Source organism: Erinaceus europaeus, chromosome 2, assembly GCF_950295315.1.
Source record: "Erinaceus europaeus chromosome 2, mEriEur2.1, whole genome shotgun sequence".
Lineage (NCBI taxonomy): Eukaryota > Metazoa > Chordata > Mammalia > Eulipotyphla > Erinaceidae > Erinaceus > Erinaceus europaeus.
Genome location: NC_080163.1, coordinates 8,671,844 through 8,694,047, shown reverse-complemented (window position 1 = coordinate 8,694,047; position 22,204 = coordinate 8,671,844). Strand labels below are relative to the sequence as shown.

The 22,204-nt window shown below is 46.3% G+C and overlaps 2 protein-coding genes across 2 annotated transcripts; both read left to right on the top strand.

Moving 5' to 3' along the window:
• The first annotated feature begins 1,332 nt into the window (after positions 1–1,332).
• Positions 1,333–4,879, top strand: LOC132536903 (ferritin light chain-like). Its single transcript, XM_060186381.1, has 4 exons — positions 1,333–1,448; positions 1,537–1,683; positions 2,827–2,952; positions 4,413–4,879. Exons 1-4 carry the CDS (start codon positions 1,347–1,349, stop codon positions 4,662–4,664), a joined length of 627 nt encoding a protein of 208 aa, XP_060042364.1. The 5' UTR covers positions 1,333–1,346; the 3' UTR covers positions 4,665–4,879.
• Positions 4,880–18,106: 13,227 nt separating this feature from the next.
• Positions 18,107–18,850, top strand: LOC132532706 (vomeronasal type-1 receptor 4-like). Its single transcript, XM_060171038.1, has one exon. It carries the CDS (start codon positions 18,107–18,109, stop codon positions 18,848–18,850), a length of 744 nt encoding a protein of 247 aa, XP_060027021.1.
• Positions 18,851–22,204: the final 3,354 nt, after the last annotated feature.

Sequence of the window (22,204 nt, the reverse complement as noted above, 5' to 3'; positions counted from 1 at the left end):
CATTGACAGGTCAATCCATACTCCCAGCCTGTCAATGAGGCATTCTTACCCCAAGTTCCATTCAAGGCAGCACATATACTAAAAGTGATACTCTGCTTCTATTTTGCTTCTCATTAATAAGCCAATTAAAAATTTTTTTTGTTTACCAAAACACTACTCAGCTCTGGTTTATAGTGTGGGGGATTGAACCCGGGACTTTGTAGCCTCAGGTATGAGAGTTTCTTTGCATAACAAATACACTATCTACTCCTGTCCAGTAAGCCAAATCTTTAATAAAATAAATTGGGAGTGTGCAGCCTCGTGGTGGAGGTTTCCTGTGGCAACAATGAAGTGGAGGGTATCCAGCAGCTGTGAGGGCGCCGAACTCTCCTCCCTGGGTGCCCCATCTACATCGTGCCCCAACTCCATTAGTGGCCTGGGTCTGACCCCATCCCACACTGCAGGACCACCTGCCCGTGCCCTGCCCCCTCTTCCTGTGGATGGGCTCCCTGGGGAGGCAGCTCAGGGACCTGAGCACAAACTCTCTCCCCATGCTTTGTCTCAGGACCTCCTTCTCCTTCTCCTCCTCCTCCTCCTCCCCCTCCCCCTCCTCCTCCTCTTTTTTTTTTTTTTGTAATCAGAGCACTGATCAGCTGTAGCTTATGGTGGTGCAGGGAATTGAACCTGGCACTTTGGAGCCTCAGGCATGAGATTCTCTTTGCATAACCATTATGCTATGTACTCTTTCCTCAGAACGTTCTTTTCTCTCGTCAGTGTCCATGGCGTGAGAACCGAGAACCCGGCTGGTGTGAGGACCTGTGACCTCCCAGAAGGAGCCCCAAGGCCCTGGCACCCAGGGAAGACGCCCATTGCCACCCTCCTCTCGCTGCAGTCTGGGACTGTGGGCGGGGCTTCCCCCCCATGAGCGTGGCCAGGGCTCTGCTCCGGATTGGACAGGCAGCCTCCAGGCCACACCCCCCGTGCCCGGATTGGCTGGTGGCCCCCCTGTTGCCCGCTCCTTGAGGCCCCGTCTGGGCACTGGGTCACTCGTGTCTGCTGAGGCTCCAGGTCTTCAGAGGAACAGGGCCCCGCACCTCCTGCTTCAAGTGCCCCGGGGCGCTCCCTGGTAGTTTTCCACAGCATCCTTTCCTTCTTTCCTTCCTTCCTTTCCCTCTCTCTCCCCACTCCCCACTCCCCACTCCCCACTCCCCAGGTCTGGACTATGGCGGGACAGGGCCCGAATGCCCAGCTTTGCAGCCTCAGGCTCGAGGGCCTCTGTGCGCATGGCTCTGCCTCCCGCACGCTCCCGCGCCGCCTTCAGACGTGCATCTGCGCATCTGCTCCGCAGTGAACCGGGAGCCGCAGCCATGCAGCCCTACGTCCGTGGTCAGATCTACCTGGGTTTGGACAAGGTGATGAAGGACGCGCTGTACCTGCACTACCGGGCCTTCCGACTGTACGCGCCCGTGGTAAGGCCCAGGCCTCCCCGCCCCCTCCCTGCTGGGCCCGGCCTGCGGGTCTCGCCCAGGGCACCCCCCACCCCAACGTCCCCCGCAGGGTCTGCATCTGCTGAAGGCCGCCGGCGCCCTGGAGGAGGGGGGCCTGTTCCTGTGCGAGCTGTCGGAGGAGAGGCAGGAGGGCTACTTCAGGCTGTTGACGACGGTGAGGGAGAACTACAGAGGCGACATGTTATTCCGCATGCCTGTAAGTCCAGAGCTCGGGAGGGGGCGCGCTGCCCACAGCCCCTGGGCCGCGGAGAGTGGTGGGTAGGGTCTCTCTCCCGAGGCTCCCGGGAGCTGCAGGCCCGCCTGGCCGGGGTAGGGTCGCCCCCCTGCTCGGGTTGTGTCCAGTCTTCGAATAAAAATATCTCGGGGCTGGGTGGGGTCACACTGGGTGCTGTGCTCGGGTCCCCACAGCGGGGACACGTGTTCAAGACCCGGGTCTCCGGGGGGCGGGACTTCCGGAGCGGCGACGCGTGGCCGCCGCAGGTCTCTCCAGCCGCCTCCCGGCGCTCTGTCCTGCTCGGTGCTGTCAGACTAAAGGGAAAGGAGGCCTTGCTGCCGGGCCGTGGGTTCCCCGTGCAGGCACTGGACCCCAACAGTGACCCCAGTGCTTGTAAAAATTAAAACCACGAAGCGCAGGGACCAGCGTAAGGATCCCGGTTCGAGCCCCGGCTCCCCACCTGCAGGGGAGTCGCTTCCCAGGCGGTGAAGCAGGTCTGCAAGTGTCTGTCTTTCTCTCCCCCTCTCTGTCTGCCCCTCCTCTCTCCATTTCTCTCTGTCCTATCCAACAACAACGACGTTAATAATCACAACAATGTTAAACAACAAGGGCAACAAAAAGGAAAATAAATAAATTTTTAAAAAATGATAAAAAAACAAACCAAAAAAAAAAAAAAAACCACACAAGGGCAACAAAAAGGGAAAAAATGGTCTCCAGGAGCAGTAGATTCGTGGTGCAGGCACCGAGCCCCAGCAATCACCCTGGGGGCAAAAAAATAAAATAAAATTTCATGTGAGTCTGGGTGCAGCCCCAGTGTGGGAGGGAGGGGATGGAGCCCCACTGGGCACAGTGGCCAGTCTTTTTTTTTTTCCTCTTAATATCTTGGTGTCTTTTTTTTATTTCACTTATTTACTATTGGACAGAGACAGAAATTGAGACAGGAAAGGGGGACAGAGAGCCACCTGCAGTCCTGCTTCAGCACTTGTGAAACCTACCCCTGCAGCTGGGGGCCAGGGGCTTGAACCCAGATCCTTGTGCACTGTAGTGTGTGCTTAACCAGGTGCACCACTACCTGGTCCCCCACCCCCAGTGGCCAGATCTGAGCTCTCTTTGTGTTCTGTGCAGGAGAGAAAGCCACGGAAGTGGAAGGGAGTCCTGAGTGTGATGGAATATGCCATGAATCTGGAGAAGGAGCTGGACCTGGCTGTCAGGATTCTCTACACACAAGCTTCCAACACTGGGAAATCTGAGGTGAGGACTTCTGTCACCCTGGTCTCCCCAGACCAGGATTTCCCTGGGCAGGAGATTACACCCTGTGCCTGGGCCTTGGATCCACAGGCTGTGGACAGAAGACCATCACTGTGGGGACAGACAGACAGATGAGGGGCTGACTCAGGGCACTTGGGGACTCTGACCTGCAGAGCAGCAGATTTCTCTCCCTTCTGGTCTCTCTCTTCTGCCTCTGGGACCTCAGGTCTCTAGTGAGGAGGGTGGAGAGACAGGAAGTGTGCACATGGAGACAGGCCCCCCTGCAGCGAGGAGAGGAGGCATCTGCTTCCTGCCAAGGAAGGTGTCCTCAATCCCCTCAGTCCTGGAGGTGCCTCTGCAGACCAGGTGGGGGCAGTTTACTTCTGGTTCTTTCCTGGAGCTCCCTGCAGAGGGGGTGCAGGCCTGGGGAGGGCAGTTTCACAGCCGAGCTGAGTGGGATTTGTTAGCTGAAGCATCAGGTTGAAAAGTCTCCCCTCATACAGGTCCATGAAGGATGATAAATGACATAGTGGGTTTTTCTTAAAATAATTTATTTCTTTATTGGGGAATTAATGCTTTACATTCAACAGTAAATACAATAGTTTGAACGTGCATAACATTCCCTAGATCATAGTGGGGGTTTTATTGTTAAATGGGAAACTGGGGAATGTTATGCATGTACAAACTATTGTATTTACTGTTGAATGTAAAACATTAATTCCCCAATAAAGAAATAAATTTAAAAAAAAAAGAAAGAAAAGTCTCCCCTCAGGGCCATCCCAGATGAGCAGGGGACAGAGGAAGTGTCCTGGGTCTGCTCTCTGCCCCTGTCACCTTGGTCTTCAATGCCAAGGTCACGTGCTCACCCCGTGAAAGTGTTCATGACACAAGGATGAGACAGTGGGAATGAAAGCAGATATTCTTTTTCAACCACAGTGCTGACCAGCTTTGGTTTATGGACATGCTGTAGATTTCACCTGGGAACCTGGAGCCTTAGACACTGAATCTATCTTGTGTCATCATTATGCTGTCTCCTTAGAAGGATTTCAAGGTGTCAGCACATCTCAAAACCATCAGCTCTCCCCTCAGGCTGGAGCTCCAGGATGCGATAGGAGCGAGGGAGGGGAGCTGGTTAGAGACCTGAATGCAAAGGAGAGGGACCCAACCACTGCGTCGGGCATCTCTCTGGGACCAGAGCACATTACTGTGCCAGGCTTGCTCTGCAGGACTTTCTGCTGGGAACCAGAGTTCCCCGGAGGACGTGTCTGTCCTCAGCTTTTCATCCTTTGGTTACACGCAACACACACACACACACACACAGAAAACCCCTTTCCTGGTGTTGGTGGCTCCACCCACACAGCACAGGAAGCCCCATGCTGGAGGCCAGGGGAGGGTAGGGCTGCTGGGTGAAGAGTTCAATGGAGTCTCCTCTGCTTGGCCTCAGCCTTTCTCTTCCCCCTCAGCTCTGTGACCTGCTCAGGACTCACTTCCTGGAGGGAGAGCAGAAGGTCCTGGAGCAGATGCAGGCCCACCTGGGCACCGTGCGCAGCCTGGAGGCCAAGAAGAAGCAGAGTCAGCGCGTTCAGTACTCCCTGAAGCCCAAGGATGAAGGGCAGCAGGAATCTGTAGCCAGCAATGAGCCGCTCTGCCTCCCTATTTTCAGGACATCTGCCCAGCTCAACCTGCAGCCCCAGGACAACTCTGCAGACGACTAGAGCTGTGACCCCCTGCATGTGGCGGAGGCCGCCCCCTCTCCCGGGTCAGAGCCGCACACAGGACTCGGCCCCTGTTCAGAAATGACCTGGACAATCAGGGGATGGCAGAAGGGGGAAACACAAAGGCACATTTCTCTTCTCTAAATGCTGTTCTCCCCTGACACTTTCCCAGGCTGTGCTCTTTCTCAACTTGAATAAATGAGACCGTCAACCCACCTGTTGTTGTCTGTGTGCAGATGACTGCACAAAGTCATGGGCACATGATAAGGGTAGTGCTCTCACCAGAAGACTGGCATTCTGTCCTTTGGGGCAGAACTGATGGACAGAGGAGCATGTTACTACCATATGGTGTTGTTTACTTGTGGAATATAAATCAAAACACAAAGTTCCAAGGAAGGAAGAAAGAGGCCCAATGGTCTGAGACTTTCTGAGAACCATGAGGGTTATCTGAGTAGACAAGAACACAGAAATCTGGTGGTGGGTGTAGAGTGGAGCTGTATCACTGGTATATTTTTTTATTTTTACTTTTTTAATAGTTTTATTTATTTATGTATTCCCTTTTGTTGCCCTTATTGTTTTTTATTGTTGAGGTTAATATTATTATTGTTATCGTTGTCATCATTTCTGGATAAGACAGAGAGAAATGGAGAGAGGAGGGAAGACAGAGGGGGAGAGAAAGATAGACACCTGCAGACCAGCTTCACAGCTTTTTTTAAAAAAATTTTTTTTTTATTTAAGAAAGGATTAATTAACAAAACCATAGGGTAGGAGGGGTACAACTCCACACAATTCCCACCCCCCAATCTCCTTATCCCACCCCCTCCCCAGTAGCTTTCCCATTCTCTATCCCTCTGGGAGCATGGACCCAGGGTCATTGAGGGTTGCAGAAGGTAGAAGGTCTGGCTTCTGTAATTGCTTCCCCGCTGAGCATGGGCATTGACTGGTCGGTCCATACCCCCAGTCTGCCTCTCTCTTTCCCTAGTAGGATGGGTCTCTGGGGAAGTGGAGCTCCAGGACACATTGATGGGGTCTTCAATCCAGGGAAGCCTGGCCAGCATCCTGATGTCATCTGGAACCCCAGCTTCACAGCTTTTGAAGCGACTCCACTGCAGGAGGGAAGCCGGGGGCTCAAACCGGGATCCTTATGCTGGTCCTTGTGCTTGGTGCCACCTATCCCTAACCCACTGTGCTACCGCCTGACTCCCAATTTTTACTTTTTCTAAAAAAAGGGTTCTGATAAGGGAGGTTCAGGAGGAGCAGGTATTAATAATGCATTTAAGCTGGGCTTTAGGAATGCCTGGGAAGTGCACTTGTAAGCCTTTAAGATTGGTATGGGTTTGCTCATGGAAATTTTTGGCAGCTTCAGTGGATAGGGTCATTGCTCCAGCAGAGGCGACCTTATCGGTGATAGAGTGCTCCCCTCAAAAAGGGGACCAGGGAGGGGGCTATGGGAGCTTATATGCTGGATATAAATTGGTGATTTTCGCGAGTCCATAGTGAAAGCTACTTCTATCAAGAGGGGGGAGAGAGGGTTGTCATCTAGTTTGACAAAGGAACGAAGAGCCAGTGGAGAAGGTTAGTGACATAGAGGCTATCAGAGAAAAGATTGAAAGGGTCTCTGACGTAGTAAAGAGCAAGATAGAGAGCATGTAATTATTCAAATCGAGGGGAACTGCCAGGGAGTTCCTCAAAGAGAATCAGGGCGGGGTATAGTCTGGGTCATAAAAACTGACCGTGGTGGCTCCCTGAGCACCACTGTCTGTGAAGGTGGCATTAGAGATAAGGGAGTCCTGGAAGAGTTTGGGGCCGACCCAGAGCAGCCAGGGGAGGCCCGAAGTTCATCTGTTTTGAGGGTAGGGTTTGTCTAATTGTCCTGGGACTCCCTCCAGGCTGATGGCAATGAGGGTGTGTTTACACATTAACTATTGCATGTTGGAGAAGGAGAGGGCAATGGAGATGATATCAGGCTCTTTCCCTAATACTTAGATTGCTTTCTCTCTGCCTGAGTGAATCATAGAGGCAAGGGCATCTAGTTCTGTTAAAAGGTGGGGAGTGCTGCCCATGGGGGTTTGCAGCCACTCCACGGGCCCACATCCTTGGTATAGCACCCCAACCACAGTAGGGGAAGTATTAAAGACTAGGAGCTGGAGAGGTCAGGAGGGATCATATCTGGCCTGCTCCATATCTCATACAGCCTGATTAAACTTTCCGAGGGCCTCAGAGGCACTGGGTGTCAGACACCTGTGGGAGGCAGGACTCTTATTACCTTTGAGCAGACTAAAGAGGGGTTGAAGAGTGCTTGTGGGCAATGATAGCCAGGGGCACAGCCAATTAAGGTTACCTAAGAAGCTTTGTAGGGAAGACAGTGAGATAATGGGGGGAAAGGAAAGAACAGGTTTCAGGGGATACACGTTGGTAAGAGTGAACTCTGTACCCAGGAATCTGTACCCAGGTGGGTGGGATAAAATGGAGCAGTCTATATATCTGTATCTATATCTATCTATCTGGAACAACCTTAAGGCCTGCAGCTATGAGGGCAAGGATAAGTCTGTCATGGAGGGGAATGGGATCAGTATGAGGCCTCTCCCCTATAAGAATATTATCCATAAGATGGTAAATGTAAAGTCCTTTCTCTATATGTGGGGGGAGGACAGCTTTCAAGGCCTCCTGGAAAACGGTGGGCTTATTGGCCATGTTCTGGGCCAGGACCACCCACTCAAACCAGTCCCTGGTCCAGAGTAATTGAGCACCGGGACAAGAAGGCAAAGCCTTTACAGTCACGGGGGTGGAGGGGTATGGAGAAGAAACAGTCCCATATATCCATGGCTATGATAGGAACCCTGGTTGGAATGGCAGAAGCAGGAGGTAAGCCTCTCCTGGGGGAAGCCCCAGATGCACAACGTCTTACCACGTGGAGGTCTTGAAGTAACCGCCATTTTCCGGATTTTTTTCTGGATGGTAAATACTGGGGTATTACAAGGGCTACAAGAAGGGCAGATGTACCCCAAGCAAGTTGCTCTTGGATCTGCTCTTTAAGGGAAGACAATTTCTGCCTAGGTAGAGGCCACTGCTCGACCCAGATTGGGTTGTCGATGATCCAGTAGAGGCAGGGAGTTTTAAAACTAGCAGTGGCTAAAAGAATTGGGCTCGAACACACATTAGACCCACAAAGGGGAGCATATCTTGGTGGTTCTTCTTTTTTTTTTTTAAATTCATACAACATGAACATGGGTTTTGTCATGATTCTCTGGAAGACGTGAGAATCAGAGGTTGCTAATGATCCCCACCAAATCACTGACTTTTTTCCAGTAAAAACCTGCCATTGTCCCAGGGACTCCTTTGAGATGATAATCAATATATATATATATTGATTTTAGCGAGGGGCCAGTAAGTAATGTCTGTGGCCCTCACTCAGAGAGGTGGAGAATACCCATCCATTGTCCTCCAAAAAGTGTCTGTGAGAAGAAGTGTCCTCCTAATACTATTGCTATATCCCTAGAGTTCATCATTCATTCTGAATGTCTTCCTTAAAGTTCTGCTAGCATTCCTGAATCAAGATTTATGGTGCATTGGAGACACCAAAGGTCACTTTGGTCCAGAGCTAGTGGGGGGTGATCCAGAGTTCACAATATACCCCCATGTAAAACATGAATCAAACCGTGATGTGGTTTTGCTGGGGTTGGTAAGAAAAGTTACAATACCCTCTTTTCAACTCTGACACCATCTTCCTAGACATTTGGTCCACCTGCATCTTAGCTATTGGTCTCAGTGAGAAATTCTGGAAGTCATTGGCCCTGTGGGACATACCTAAAAGAGACTTCTAGCTTCTACCCACATGAAGACCCTTGATTTCATCTGTTATATTCCTACCTTTATTAAACTTTCTGTCCTGTTTTATATCTTAGCTCCTTTAAGCCACTAAGTTACAGATGCTACTATAACACTGTTCTGACTTCAGATGACTCCACCAATGTGTCCTGAAATCTAACCTTTCCAGAACCCTGCCTCAATAGGGAAACATAGAAACAGGCTGGGAGTGTGGACTAATCGGCCAATGCCCATGTCCAGTAGAGAAGCAATTACAGAAGCCAGGCTTCCCACCTTCTGCACCCCATAATGATCTTGCATTCACACTCCCAGAAGGGTAAAGAATAGGAAAGTTTCCAATGGAGGGGATGGGATATAGAACTCAGGTGATAGGAATTGTCAATCAGTATTAACTAAATAATAACATAAAAAATAATAGGAAGGATTCTTTTTTATGGTGGGAGATGAAAGGCTGGTATAGGAAACTGAATGCAATTGTGCCCTTGTTGTCTTACAATATTCACTTTTTAAAATTATTTTTTAAATATTTACTTTATTTATTCCCTTTTGTTGCCCTGCCCTTGTTTTATTGATGTAGTTATTATTTTTGTCATCATTGTTGGATAGGATAGAGAGAAGTGGAGAAAGGAGGGGGAAGTGAGGGGGGGAGAAAAATAGACATCTGCAGACCTTCTTCACTGCTTGTAAAATGAGTCCCCTGCAGGTGGGGAGCCAGAGCTCCAAGCAGGATCCTTAAGCCCATCCTTGAGCTTTGCGTCACCTGCACTTAACCCACTGTGCTACAGCCCGACACCCTTTTTTAATTAAAAAAAATAAAATTTTTATATTTATTTATTCCCCCTTTGTTGCCCTTGTTGTTTTATTATTGTAGTTATTATTGTTGTTCTTACTGATGTCATTGTTGTTGGATAAGACAGAGAAAAAAGGAGAGAGGAGGGGAAGACAAAGTGGGAGAGAGAAAGATAGATACCTGCAAACCTGCTTCACTGCTTGTGAAGAGACTCCCCTGCAGGTGGGGAGCCAGGGGTTCAAACCGGAACTATTATGCCAGTCTTTGTGCTTAACGTGCTGTGCTACTGCCCGACTCCCTCTGACAATATTCTTAACCATTATGAAATCACTAATAAAACACACACAAAATAGAAAGAAGTTACAAGTAGAAAGAAAAATTCAAGATTATTAAAAAAAAAAACTGATGGTAGTGAACTGTTCAGAAAAGGAAACTCTCATAGCCACTCATAACATACAAGGATACACTTCTGGATAGATTACTGCCTTAAACATAAAAATGAGATTCAGGTGGTCCAGAAGGTGGTGCAGTGGGTAAGTTACTGGACTTTCAGGCATGAGGTCCTGAGTTCAAATCCTGGCAGCACATGTACCAGAGTGATGTCTGGCTCTTAATTTCTCTCCTCCTATCTTTCTTATTAATGAATAAAATCTCTTTAAAAATGAGATTCAGTCTTGTCAATCATTAACAAACCAAAAAATAATTCATTATAAATTCTATTTAAATTTACATTAGATGCCATTTTAATTTTCACTTGAACTATTCTCCCAGTTTTTAGTCCCATTCCACTAACCTTCTAGCACCTTCCCTGACAGCTCAGTCCCTGGCATGTGCTCAGGGAAGTTCTCTTGTTAGCAGAAGCACTCCCAGGGAAAGGAAGGTCCAGGGAGACTCATGAACTCCCCACCAGCCCTCACTTGTCAGAGTCAGCATTTCCTGCTCCTCCTCAGGGACCAGCTCGCCCCAGGCACCAGAGACAAGAAAATCCCTCTGCCAAACACGTCCACTGCGTCCCAAGGGGTGCTAACCAGAAAGTTGAAATTCCATTTAGGTAATTAATAACTCAGAGGAAAGTTTTCAGGAACATTCTCCCTCCCAGCCCTCACTCCCATGGCTCCACAGGTGACAGGATAATTGCAGGGCTGAGGGGACAGAACCCCAAGTCCATATATCAGGGTCTGGCTGCCTCCTGCATTTGAACGTCCTGCCATAGTGAGCACTGCTCTGAGCCCGCGGTCCTGACACAGGGAAGGAGTCTGGTGAGTTTGGTCTGTTTCTGTCTGAGAGGTTGAGTGTGTTGGAGAAAAGACAGATGGGGACTCTGGTGGCTGATCACATCAGGACATGCCTTCTACACTCCTGAAGTCTGAGTGTCTAGATTCAGCCTGACTAGTGCCAAAGCCACGGAGGAGGTGGTGACCCTGAGGTCTAGCAGGCTGGCCATGAGGATGGAGGAACTCTGAGCCATCCCTGAACACTCACAGAGCAACAGGAAATCTCCCTGCTGACAGGGAAGGGGGCAGTGGGTCCAGGATAAAGGAATCTGACTTCAGGGTACTTCAGGATGCAGGTTAAGTCAACCTGCAGTTCAACTTCTCTTACAGGAATCGGAGACTCAATGTTCATGGCTCCTGAGGTGCAGATTGAATCCCTCCAGGAGTGTAATCTAGAGCAGCACCAGCCAGGAGAAACACCCAGCGCTGGGCAGGAAGTGACTCACGTGGGGTTGCTTGAGTAGAGGACTGCTCTGCATCTGGATGGAGAAGGCAGTGAAGAGAGAGTCCTTGTGTCCCCACTGAACACCTCCATTGTCTGGGGGTTCTGCTGAGGCCGTGTTCCCAGGTAGACATAGAAAGGGGGTAGGAGAGAGGGGCATGGCAGCAGGGGTACTAGGTACTGTGCTATGTTTGATGTTCTTTCCAGACACGAGATAATCTCCCACTATCAATCCCTAAATGTGGTATTTCAACTGATGAAGTGAACACTACGACAGACAGCATTTTACACTGTGTTCACATCCACAACATCCCCAGGTCCTAGCATACGGCCATGTACACTCCAGTAAGTCTTCCATTTGGTTCAACGACTGCCACCTCTCCAGATTCAAAGGAGGTCTCGAAACTTTACATCAGGCTTAACCTGACGCTGTTGACTGGCTATGGAAGAAGGGCAAACGCTAGAAGCATAAGAAGCAGTATGTATATAAACACACCATCTGAATATCATTGTAATCTAGTTTCTGCCTCAGACTCCTTTACCATGCATTTGTGATGGGTGTGCCGTTGCACAGGCCATCCCACAGGCTTGTTCAACAGTTCCTGTCTTTTGCGTTTCTGTACTTGCTCACCAGACATAAGTGTTTGAGTCTCCCACTCTCTTTCACAGCCATTTTTCATCATTCCAGAGAACTTCCTTGGAAGGTATTACCATGTCTACAGCCTGGATTGCTACTATGTTTCTATTTATTTATTTGTTTTTAATATGGTATTTTTTTCAGTTATCACTGTTCACCTCTGGTTTATGGTAGTGTTGAAGATTGAAACTGAAAGCTTGGGTTCCTCAGGATTGCAAATATTGTTGTGTCCTAATGCTCTCTCTTCAACATGACCACTACATTTTCCCCAGTACATGTGATCTGCAATTTCTCTTTTTTTCTTTATAAAATAAAAAATATCATCAAGACCATAGGATAAGAAGGGTACAATTCCACACAGTTTCTAATACCAGGGTTCCATATTCCATGCGCTCTCTTGAAAGGTTTCCTATTCTTTATCCCTCTGAGAGTATGGACCCAGAGTCATTATGGAGTGCAGAAGGTGGAAGGTCTGGCTTCTGTAATTGCTTCCCCGTTAACATGGGTGTTGGCAGGTTGATCCATATTCTGAGCTTGTCCCTATATTTCCCTATTGGGGCAGGGCTCTGGAGTGGTGGGTCTCCAGTAAGTGAGATAAACTGCCCAGGGAAGTCCAGTTGGCATCATGGTACCATCTGCAACTTGGTGTCTGAAAAAGCCTTAGGATACAAATCAGAACAAACTGATTAATAGTCAGGAACCTAAAGGCAAGAATATAGCAGATGAGTTTTGTGATGTCTATTTTGGAAAAGGCTAGTGGGTCTATTTTAGGCATATTTCTTTTTTAAAATTTTTTATTTAAGAAAGGATTAATGAACAAAAACATAAGGTAGGAGGGGTACAACTCCACACAATTCCCACCACCCAATCTCCATAACCCACCCCCTCCCATGATAGCTTTCCCACTCTCTAGCCCTCTGGGAGCATGGACCCAGGGTCGTTGAGGGTTGCAGAAGGTAGAAGGTCTGGCTTCTGTAATTGCTTCCCCGCTGAACATGGGCGTTGACTGGTCGGTCCATACTCCCAGTCTGCCTCTCTCTTTCCCTAGTAAGGTGTGTCTCTGGGGAAGCTGAGCTCCAGGACACATTGGTGGGGTCTTCAATCCAGGGAAGCCTGGCCAGCATCCTGGTGGCATCTAGAACCTGGTGATTGAAAAGAGAGTTAACATACGAAGCCAAATAATTTGTTGAGCAATCATGGATCCCAAGCTTGGAATAGTGGAGAGGAAGTGTTAGGGAGGTACTCACTGCAAACTCTAGTGTACTACTGCTTTCAGGTATATATTTTGCAGTAGTTTATGGATACGTGAGCACATAAGCTCTCACAGTAACTGGTGTATATCTAGGTTATGGGACTTTGTTAGAAAGTGAACTACCTGAGATGAAATTAGAGTGTACTATAAAAGGAAAGGTCTCACCTGAGTAATGAAGCTGAAGGGTTGTCATTCCACACGTGAAGTCTCTGGACACAGTCTGAGGTGAAGCATGTTGAGGTGGCAATCGTTGCGTTGGTTAGGTTGTGATCGGCGGATGCAATATTATTTGGTTTGGATTGGGAGATGCATACGGGAAAGTGGGCCCTATCCAAGGGTTCCAGGACTGGGGGAAGTAGGGGCTCTATAGTGGAGATGTGAGGTTCCTGCTGTCTTAGGGTTCAAAAAGACAATCGATAGTTGATGTTATCATCACATTATTTGTTAATTGGGTTAACTTTGAAAAGTCCTTTTGATATGGTTTGCTGTACAGTATCCAGTATCTTGTATATAGCTGTGCTATTGGATGCTTCTAATCTACTTGGTCTAGGCTTTTGAGAGCGTCCGCGTATCAAATACACAGCCTATATATTAAAAGGATTCAGTTTGTGTTTTGAGAAACTTTGAGACATACAATTGATTTTCCCCCTCTCATATTAATTAACTACTGATTTATATGTCTACATTTTGCTAGGAGTGTACATAAACACCATTCCCACCACCAAAGGACTGTGACCCATCCCTCCCACCCACTCCCACCCCCCACTGGCCCAGGAAGCTTCATGTCTATCCCTCACCACTGGGTTTTTACTTTGGTGCCCTACTTACAATTTGATCAGGTCCTGCTTTTAGTTTCCCTTTCAGATCTTCTTACTCAACTTCTGTTGATGAGTGGGATCATCCCATACTCATCTTTATCTTTCTGACTTAGTTCACTTAACATAATTCCTTCTAGCTCTGTCCAAGATGGGTCAGAGAAGGTGGGTTCATTGTTTTTGATAGCTGCATAGTATTCCATTGTGTATATATACCACAGCTTTCTCAGCGACTCATCTGTTGTTGGGCACCTGGGTTGCTTCCAGGTTTTAGCTATTATGAATTGTGCTGCTATGAACATAGGAGTACACACCTCTTTTTGGTTGGGTGTTATGGAGTCCTTGGGGTATAACCCCAGGAGAGGAATTACTGGATCATATGGAAGGTCCATGTCTAGCCTTCTGAGAGTTTTCCAGACTGCTCTCCACAGAGGCTGTACCAATTTACATTCCCACCAGCAATGTAAAAGGGTTCCTCTGTCCCCATATCCTCTCCAGCATTTGTTGCTGCTGTCCTTTTTGATGTATGCCATTCTTACAGGAGTGAGGTGGTATCTTAGTGTTGTCTTAATTTGCATTTCTCTGACAATCAGTGACCTAGAGCAGTTTTTCATATGCTTGTTAGCCTTTTAGATCTCCTCTGTGGTGAATGTTTTTTTCATATCCTCTGCCTATTTTTGGATGGGGTCATTTGCTTTTTTGGTGCTAAGTTTGCTGAGCTCTTTATATATTTTGGTGATTAGTTTCTTGTCTGATGTCTGGCATGTGAAGATCTTCTCCCATTCTGTGAGGGGTCTCTCTGTTTGTTTTATAGTTTCTTTGGATGTGCAGAAGCTTTTCAATTTGATGTAGTCCCATTGGTTTGTTTCTGCTTTAGTCTTCCTTGCAATTGGGTTTGATTCATCAAAGATGTCCTTGAGGTGTAGGTGGGAAAGTGTTTTACCAATGTTTTCCTCTAAGTATTTGATTGTTTCTGGTCTGACATCTAGGTCTTTGATCCATTTGGAGTTGATTTTTGTTTCTGGTGAGATAAAGTGGTTCAATTTCGTTCTTCTGCATGTTACAACCCAGTTTTCCTAGCACCATTTATTGAAGAGAGCCTCCTTTTTCCATTTAATCCTTTGGGCCCCCTTATCAAAGATTAGATGCCCATAGGTGTTGGGATTTACTTCTGGGCTTTCAGTTCTGTTCCACTGGTCTGTGTGCCTATTTTTGTTCCAGTACCATGCTGTTTTGATGATGATGGCTTTATAATATAGTTTAAGGTCTGGGAGTGTGATGCCTCCATTTCTGTTTCTTTTCCTTAAGATGGTTTTGGCAATTCTAGGTGTTTTCAGGTTCCAGATAAATGATTGTAGTGTTTGTTCTATTCTCGTAAAGAAGCTTGGTGGAACTTTGATGGGTATTGCATTAAATTTGTATATGGCTCTGGGGAGAATATTCATTTTGATGATATTTATTCTTCCAATCCATGAGCATGGGATATCTTTCCATTTCTTGGTATCAGTTTCTATTTCCTTGAGTAGCGACTCATAGTTTTCAGCATACAAGTCTTTCACTTCTTTGGTCAACTTTATTCCTAGGTATTTGATTGATTTTGCTGAAACAGTAAATGGGAGTAATTTCTGGATGTCTTCTTTTTCAGATTTAGTGTTTGCGTAAAGAAATGCCACTGATTTTTGTACATTGATTTTGTAGCCTGATACCTTGCTATATTGCCTAATAACTTCCAGTAATTTTCTACTGGATTCTTTAGGTCTTTCTATGTATACTATCATATCATTTGCAAATAGTGAGAGCTTGACTTCTTCCCTTCCAATCTGTATCCCTTTGATTTCTTTCTCTTGCCTGATTGCTATGGCAAGAACTTCCAATACTATGTTGAAGAGTAACGGTGACAGTGGACAGCCCTGTCTAGTCCCCGATCTAAGGGGGAATGCTTTCAGCTTCTGTCCATTGAGTATCATGTTGGCTGTAGGTTTGCTATATATAGACTCCACTATCTTGAGGAATTTCCCATCTATTCCCATTTTTTGTAGAGTTTTGAGCATGAATGGGTGTTGGATTTTGTCAAAGGCTTTCTCTGCATCTATTGAGATAATCATGTGGTTTTTGGCTTTGCTTTTATTGATGTGGTGAATGACATTGGTTGACTTACGGATGTTGAACCAGCCTTGCATTCCTGGGATGAATCCCACTTGGTCATGATGAACAATCTTTTTGATGTGTTGCTGTATCCAGTTGGCGAAGATCTTGTTTAATATTTTGGCATCTATGTTCATCTGAGATATTGGTCTGTAGTTTTCCTTTTTTGTTCTGTCCCTATCAGCTTTTGGTATCAGAGTGATTTTGGCTTCATAAAAGGTGGAAGGGAGTATTCCTGTTTCTTCAATCTTATGGAATAGCTTAAGAAGTATGGGTATTAACTGTTTCCTGAAAGTTTTGTAGAATTCGTTTGTGAAGCCATCTGGTCCAGGACTTTTGTTGTTGGGGAGATTCTTAATAACGGTTTCAATTTCTTTGTCTGTGATTGGTGCATTTAGATTTTGTAGTTCTTCTTGGTTCAGTTTTGGAAGTGCATAGGTTTCTATGAATTGTTCCATTTATTCCAGATTCTCTATCTTTTTAGGCATATTTCAAGGGGCCCATGACTTTACTGATTTTTGCCCAAGCACAGCAGCTATCCTGCAGTTAGACCAAATGTACTGTCTGGGGAGATGGTGTCATATTTGGAAATAGAACTAGAGAACGTTGGATGAGTGCAGAATGTAGCTCCCAAATATGAGAAAGGTATATAATTCTGGCACTCACATGGAGTTCCTGCAATCAGGAGGTAAACCACTGGCCTACTACTGGTTCAAGGGACCATGTAGAAAGAAAGGAAGTGCCTGGAGAGATCCTTATAGGAATCTCTGTTTATTTAGGGTAGAACACAAGGTTTTATAGAAAACAGAACAAAGGACATTTTCAAATATGTCAGAATTTATAGGTTTCTTAAAGGTCAGCTTGCCCCTATAGTGGAGAGGGATAGGAATGACATGAATTGATATGATACCAAAAGGTCAAGGCAATTGTTTTCCAGAATGGCATCTTAATTATAAAAAGGTATTAAGAAAAACAGAGTGGCTAAACCAGTAGAATGAAATGAAACAGAAAGAGACAAGGCATGATGAAAATCATAGATATCAAAGGCAAGCAAATAGATATGGGGGTCGCACTGACAAGGTACTGGCAAGGGTCAATGATAGATTAAGTTCTCCTATATGATCAAAAGGTGAACTTATTGTGAACTTATTAATTTTTTTTGACTATAATGAACTTTGAGTGAACCTCAAATAGGCAGCCATTTGGCCTGCTAGCAGGAGAAACTAAGTGTGAGAGGCTTGTAGGCTTTCTGTGGGCATGAGAGACTAATAAGGGGAAACTGAGTCATGGAAGACTTTTCTCTCTTAGCTCATCCTTATACAAGAGAGGCCAACAAGTGGGGTGTCTTTGCAGACCTCCATCCAAGGATGGGAGAGCGCCCCTAAGGTCTACCAAGCTTTCACATAGTCCTACATCTCCTCCTTTTTAATTTTATTAATGAACAGTGTCTATGGGTCTATGTCAGCAAAAGATGTCATGTCAGTCATAGGAACAGTGGTGTAGGGATGAACAGAAAGTTTCTGAACTGAAACATTGATAATGCCATGCATACGCTTTTTGAGGAATTGAATGAGGCAAGGAGAAAATCAGTAACAGAACTATAATAGCCATCAAGGGCACTCAAAGAGATAAAAACCAAGAAGTTAGAGGGGAAGAAAACCAAGAGTTAGTACCGAAAGAGGAAAAGGGATTCTTAATATCACAGCTAAGTTTATGCAAGGTATCAACATTTTGTTTGACCAGTCCAGATTCATTTATGAAAAAACAGCATTCTTCTTGTGGGTATTATCTGGAAAGATGGTGTCTCAGTTGGAAAAAGGACTAGAAAGCTGGATCAGGGAAGAGAGTACCCATTCTGCCCTTTTATGCTGTAGCTTTCCCAGAGTTATTCGAACCTTGCAATACTTCTCCTCAGAGAATATGATGCTGTCTCTGTTTCCAGGTGGAGTCAATGGTGAGTGGAGGACACAGGACTGGGTGACAGCATCCATTCAGCCCACACCACCTGCCCCAGATAGGAAGAAGTTCACGACAGAAGCATCATCCCTGGGGGCACAGGGGATGATTGGCAGGGATGTGGCACTAGCAGTGATGTTCCTCATTCAAGCTGCAGTAGGAGCCCTGGGGAACCTCTCTCTCCTCTGTCAGTATGTCTCTCTTCACCTCACTGAGCACAGAGGAAGGCCCACTAACTTGATCCTGAAGCACCTGCTCTTTGCCAACTGTTTGACCCTCCTCAGCAAAGGTGTGCCCCATACTATGTCAGCCTTGGGGTGGAGGCATTTTTCCAGCGATATTGAATGCAAACTTGTTTTATATCTACACAGAGTGGGAAGGGGGGTGTCCCTCTGCACCACCTGCCTTCTGAGTGTCTCCCAGGCCATCACCATCAGCCCCTGGATCTCCAGGTGGGCAGGGATTAAGGACAAATCTCCCAGGTACATAAGAATCTGCATTTCCCTGTCCTGGGTCCTTGAAATGCTGATAAATGTCATGTTTCCCATATATCTGAGTGCTTCACTGAACAAAATAAACACCACAGATATGAAAGTCTTTATATTCTGTTCTGCTGTTCGTAATGACCAAACTACAAACTCAGTGTTTACAGCCTTGCTGTTTTGCACAGATGCAGTGTGTCTGGGGCTCATGCTCTGGGCCAGTGTCTCCATGCTTCTCATCCTGCACAGGCACCAGCAGAGGGTTAAGCACCTTCACAGGAACAAGGTCTCCTCCAGACACTCCCCTGAGTCCAGGGCTACCAAGACCATCCTCCTCCTGGTGAGCACCTTTGTCTTCTTCTACTTCCTCTCCTCTGTCTGCCAGACTCTTCTGGGTCTTCTTAACCAGCTCTCCACATTTCTGGTGAACATTGCTGCCATGATGGCTTTGTGTTTCCCAGCTGTCAGCCCCTTTCTGCTCATGAGCAGGGACTCCAGCATGGTCAGGCTCTGCTTTGCCTACAAGATGAATATAAAACTGCCTAATCTTATGCGTAAAATATAAATTGTAGTTGATTACACAATGGAGAGTTACTCATTTCCTTCTCTGTAGGCTGTGGGAGCCTAAGGGCTTCTAAACTATAAGTAGGCTTCTTATCTTAATCACTGACTCCTGACCAAGAGATAAGGCCTTGAACCTGGGTCCTTGTACCCTGTAACATGTGTGCTTTACCTGGTCCCTCAAAGATAATTCTTGATATTTCATAAAACCGCACTTATGACTATACCTAAAACAGACCTACAAGCTTTTTCCAAAATGGAGACCCAAAATCTTCATCTGCAATATTATTTCCTTTAGGTTCATGATTAGTCAACAATTTGTTCTGCTTTATATCTTAACTCTTTTTTAAGCCACCAGCTTCCAGATGTTACCATGATACCAACCGGACTTCCCCGGGCAGATGACCCCATCAATGTGTCCTATAGTCTTGCCACCCCAGAGCTCTGCTCCACTAGATAAAGAGAGGACTCTGGGTCCATACTCCCAGAGGGATAAAGAATAGGGAAGCTATCAGGGGAGGGGGTGTGAAATGGAGCTCTGGGGGTGGGCAACGTGTGGATGTGTACCTCTCTTATCCTATGGTCTTGTAAATGTTTCCATTTTATTTATTATTTATTTTATTTTATTTATAAAAAAGGAAACACTGGGGGCTGGGTGGTGGTGCAACTGGTTGAGTGCACGTAACACAATGCGCACAGACCCAGGCTTGAGCCCCCGGTCCCACCTACAGGGGGAAATCTTCATGAGCGGTGAAGCAAAGCTGCAGGTATCTCTCTGTCTCTCTACCTCTATATCACCCCCTTCCCTGTTGATTTCTGGCTGTCTCTATCCAATAAATAAAGATAAAAATATAAAAAATAAAAAGAACAAATAAAAATACATTTTCTAAAAAAAACGACACCCTGACAAACCATAGGATAAGAGGAGTACAACTCCACACAATTCCCACCACCAGATCTCTGTATTGTATCCCATACCCTGATAGCTTCCCTATTCTTTAACCCTCTGGGAGTATGGATCCAAGGTCACTGTGGTATGCAGAGGTGGAAGGTCTGGCTTCTATAATTGCTTCCCTGCTGAACATGGGTGTTGACAGGTCAATCCATACTCCCAGCCTGTCTCTGTCTTTCCCTAGTGGGGCAGAGCTCTGGGGAATCAGAGCTCCAGGACACATTGATGGTGTTGTCTGCTCTGGAAGGTCTGGTAGGCATCATACTAACTTCTGGAAAATGGTGGGTGAAAGGAGTTAACATATAAAGATGCACATAGAAACAAAAATAAATAAATAAATAAGAAATGCCAGAGTGGGGCTGGGGAGACAGTATAAGCACTATGCAAAAACATTCCTGCTTGAGGCTCTGAGATTTCACTTTCAGTCCACAGCACCACCATAAGAGAGTGCTGACCAGTAAGTAATGATTCTGATTAATTTTCAGAATGTTCTAATTTTGAGAGTTTTAATTATGTATAACTTTAATGACCTTTGTTCATAGAATATGAGTATCAAAAGGTGGTAGAGATACCTTAATGCTTATGCCAACAGATTTTATGCCTGACTTTCCAAGGTCTCTAATTTCGTTTCACCATCATAAAGCAGATCTGAACAATGTCATGGTTCTTCTTTGTATTCTCACTAAAAGGAAACTAATATCAAAACAAAACAAGTGTGGGAGACACCAGAATAGTTTTGCAAACTTTTAGCCCCTGGCTCAGAAGCCAACATCAGCAGGAGCTAGAGATGGACCCTGATCTGATAAAAATACAAAGAAAAGTAAAATAAAACATTAAAAAGGGAATAAAAGGAAAGATGAATCTCACTGACCAGAAGATTATGCTGTGGGGGATATGGTGGATTCTCAAGCCTGAGATCCTGAGTTCAATCCATGTTCTTTTGTGCCAGGCTCACGTTCTGACTACTCCTTTTCTCCCTCTTTCTCATAAATATATACAAATGAGTATATTTTAAATTAATCTCCAAATAGAGAAAATAATGAAAGTAATATCAGGACCATGAACTATGTCCAGCAGGTGCATTAGCCAAGCAAGAGCTAGTAGAAGCCAAACTCAGCCTGGCCCCACTGCACTGGAGGAAGTTTGGCTGCTTCAGTTACTTTCCCTTCTTTCTTTCTTAAAAATTAAAAAAAAATCTTTTTTTACTGGATAGAGACAGCCAGAAAGGAAAGGGGTGATAGAGAGGGAGAGAAACAGAGGGACGCCCACAACATTGCTTCACCACTCGTAAAGCTTTCCATGAGTAGGAAACCGGGGGCTCAAACCCAGGGTCCTTGCACTTTGTAACATGTGTGCTCAATAACAACAATAATAATAACTACAACAACAATGAAAAACAACAAGGGCAACAAAAAGTAAATAAATAAAATAATTTAAAAACATCAGTATGTTCATAGTTTTTTCCTTTATGAATATTTATTGTGAGTTACTAACAGTTTATAAAATAACAGTGCTGTTGGTCCCACTGCCAAACTTCTGTTCCCCTGGCCACACAGATAACCATCACGTTGTCACAAAGACGCAAAGAACTTGACTGCTTCCTTTTTTTCTTTCCAAGTCTGTGTTTCTGCTAATTATGTTACACATGTGAGTGAAGCACCTGGCAGTTATCTGTCACCTCCCTCCTTGCTGCACTGGTTTCACCTGGGCTCCATTCACCTGTCCTGAAGGACCTGTCCTGAAGTGACTCTGTACTCACTTGCAGAGTCTATTCCACTGCCTGTATGTCTCATGGCTCCTGTAAGGAGACATTTGCTGAGGGGCAGCAGCGGGTGAGTGTCTGGGATCAGATTTTAGTCAGGAAAGGCAGACAGACGTGGCCCAGGATTGAATCCAGGAGGGCAGGTCTAGAGAGAAACTCCTTTTATCTTTACCAGCCCTCCCAGATCATCTGTGAGTGTCCAGGTCCTTGCTGCACAGGGCCTGATTCCTGTTTGCAGCCCTGGCTGAGGCTCAGCAAAGGGGGCAGCTTCAGCCACACGCAGTGGGTTACAGCTCTAGGTGTCTTGCTGTGTTTCCAGGTGACAGGCCAGCAGGTGCTGGGCCCCAGTCTATGTCCTCTCTGTGGCTCTGACTCTCCCCATGGGCTGGGCCTTCACCTGAGAGGAAGAGCAGTCCCAGAGCTGGGAGGCTCTTGTCCCCACCAGCCTAGCCTGGGGAAGACTTGAGAAAATGCAGCCCTTCAACTGCAGGAGCTCCCACAGTCTCCAGAGCTGCTGCTGGAACTTGCTGACATTTAATCACATTTTCCCAATAAGGGACAGGGACCTGGGAAGCTGAGGAGCTGTCCTGGGTGTGTGGGACAGGCTGACAGATGCCCTGAGAGCAGGGGTGCAGAGGTTCTGT

What these genes read in the sequence shown, in the direction of transcription:
- LOC132536903 (XM_060186381.1), top strand. Translation starts at nt 1,347, where the DNA reads ATGCAGCCCTACGTCCGTGGTCAGATCTACCTGGGTTTGGACAAGGTG. An exon ending in TCCGACTGTACGCGCCCGTG is followed by an intron (nt 1,449 to 1,536) that starts GTAAGGCCCAGG and finishes CGTCCCCCGCAG; the next exon opens with GGTCTGCATCTGCTGAAGGC. An exon ending in CCAACACTGGGAAATCTGAG is followed by an intron (nt 2,953 to 4,412) that starts GTGAGGACTTCT and finishes CTTCCCCCTCAG; the next exon opens with CTCTGTGACCTGCTCAGGAC.
- LOC132532706 (XM_060171038.1), top strand. Translation starts at nt 18,107, where the DNA reads ATGTCAGCCTTGGGGTGGAGGCATTTTTCCAGCGATATTGAATGCAAA.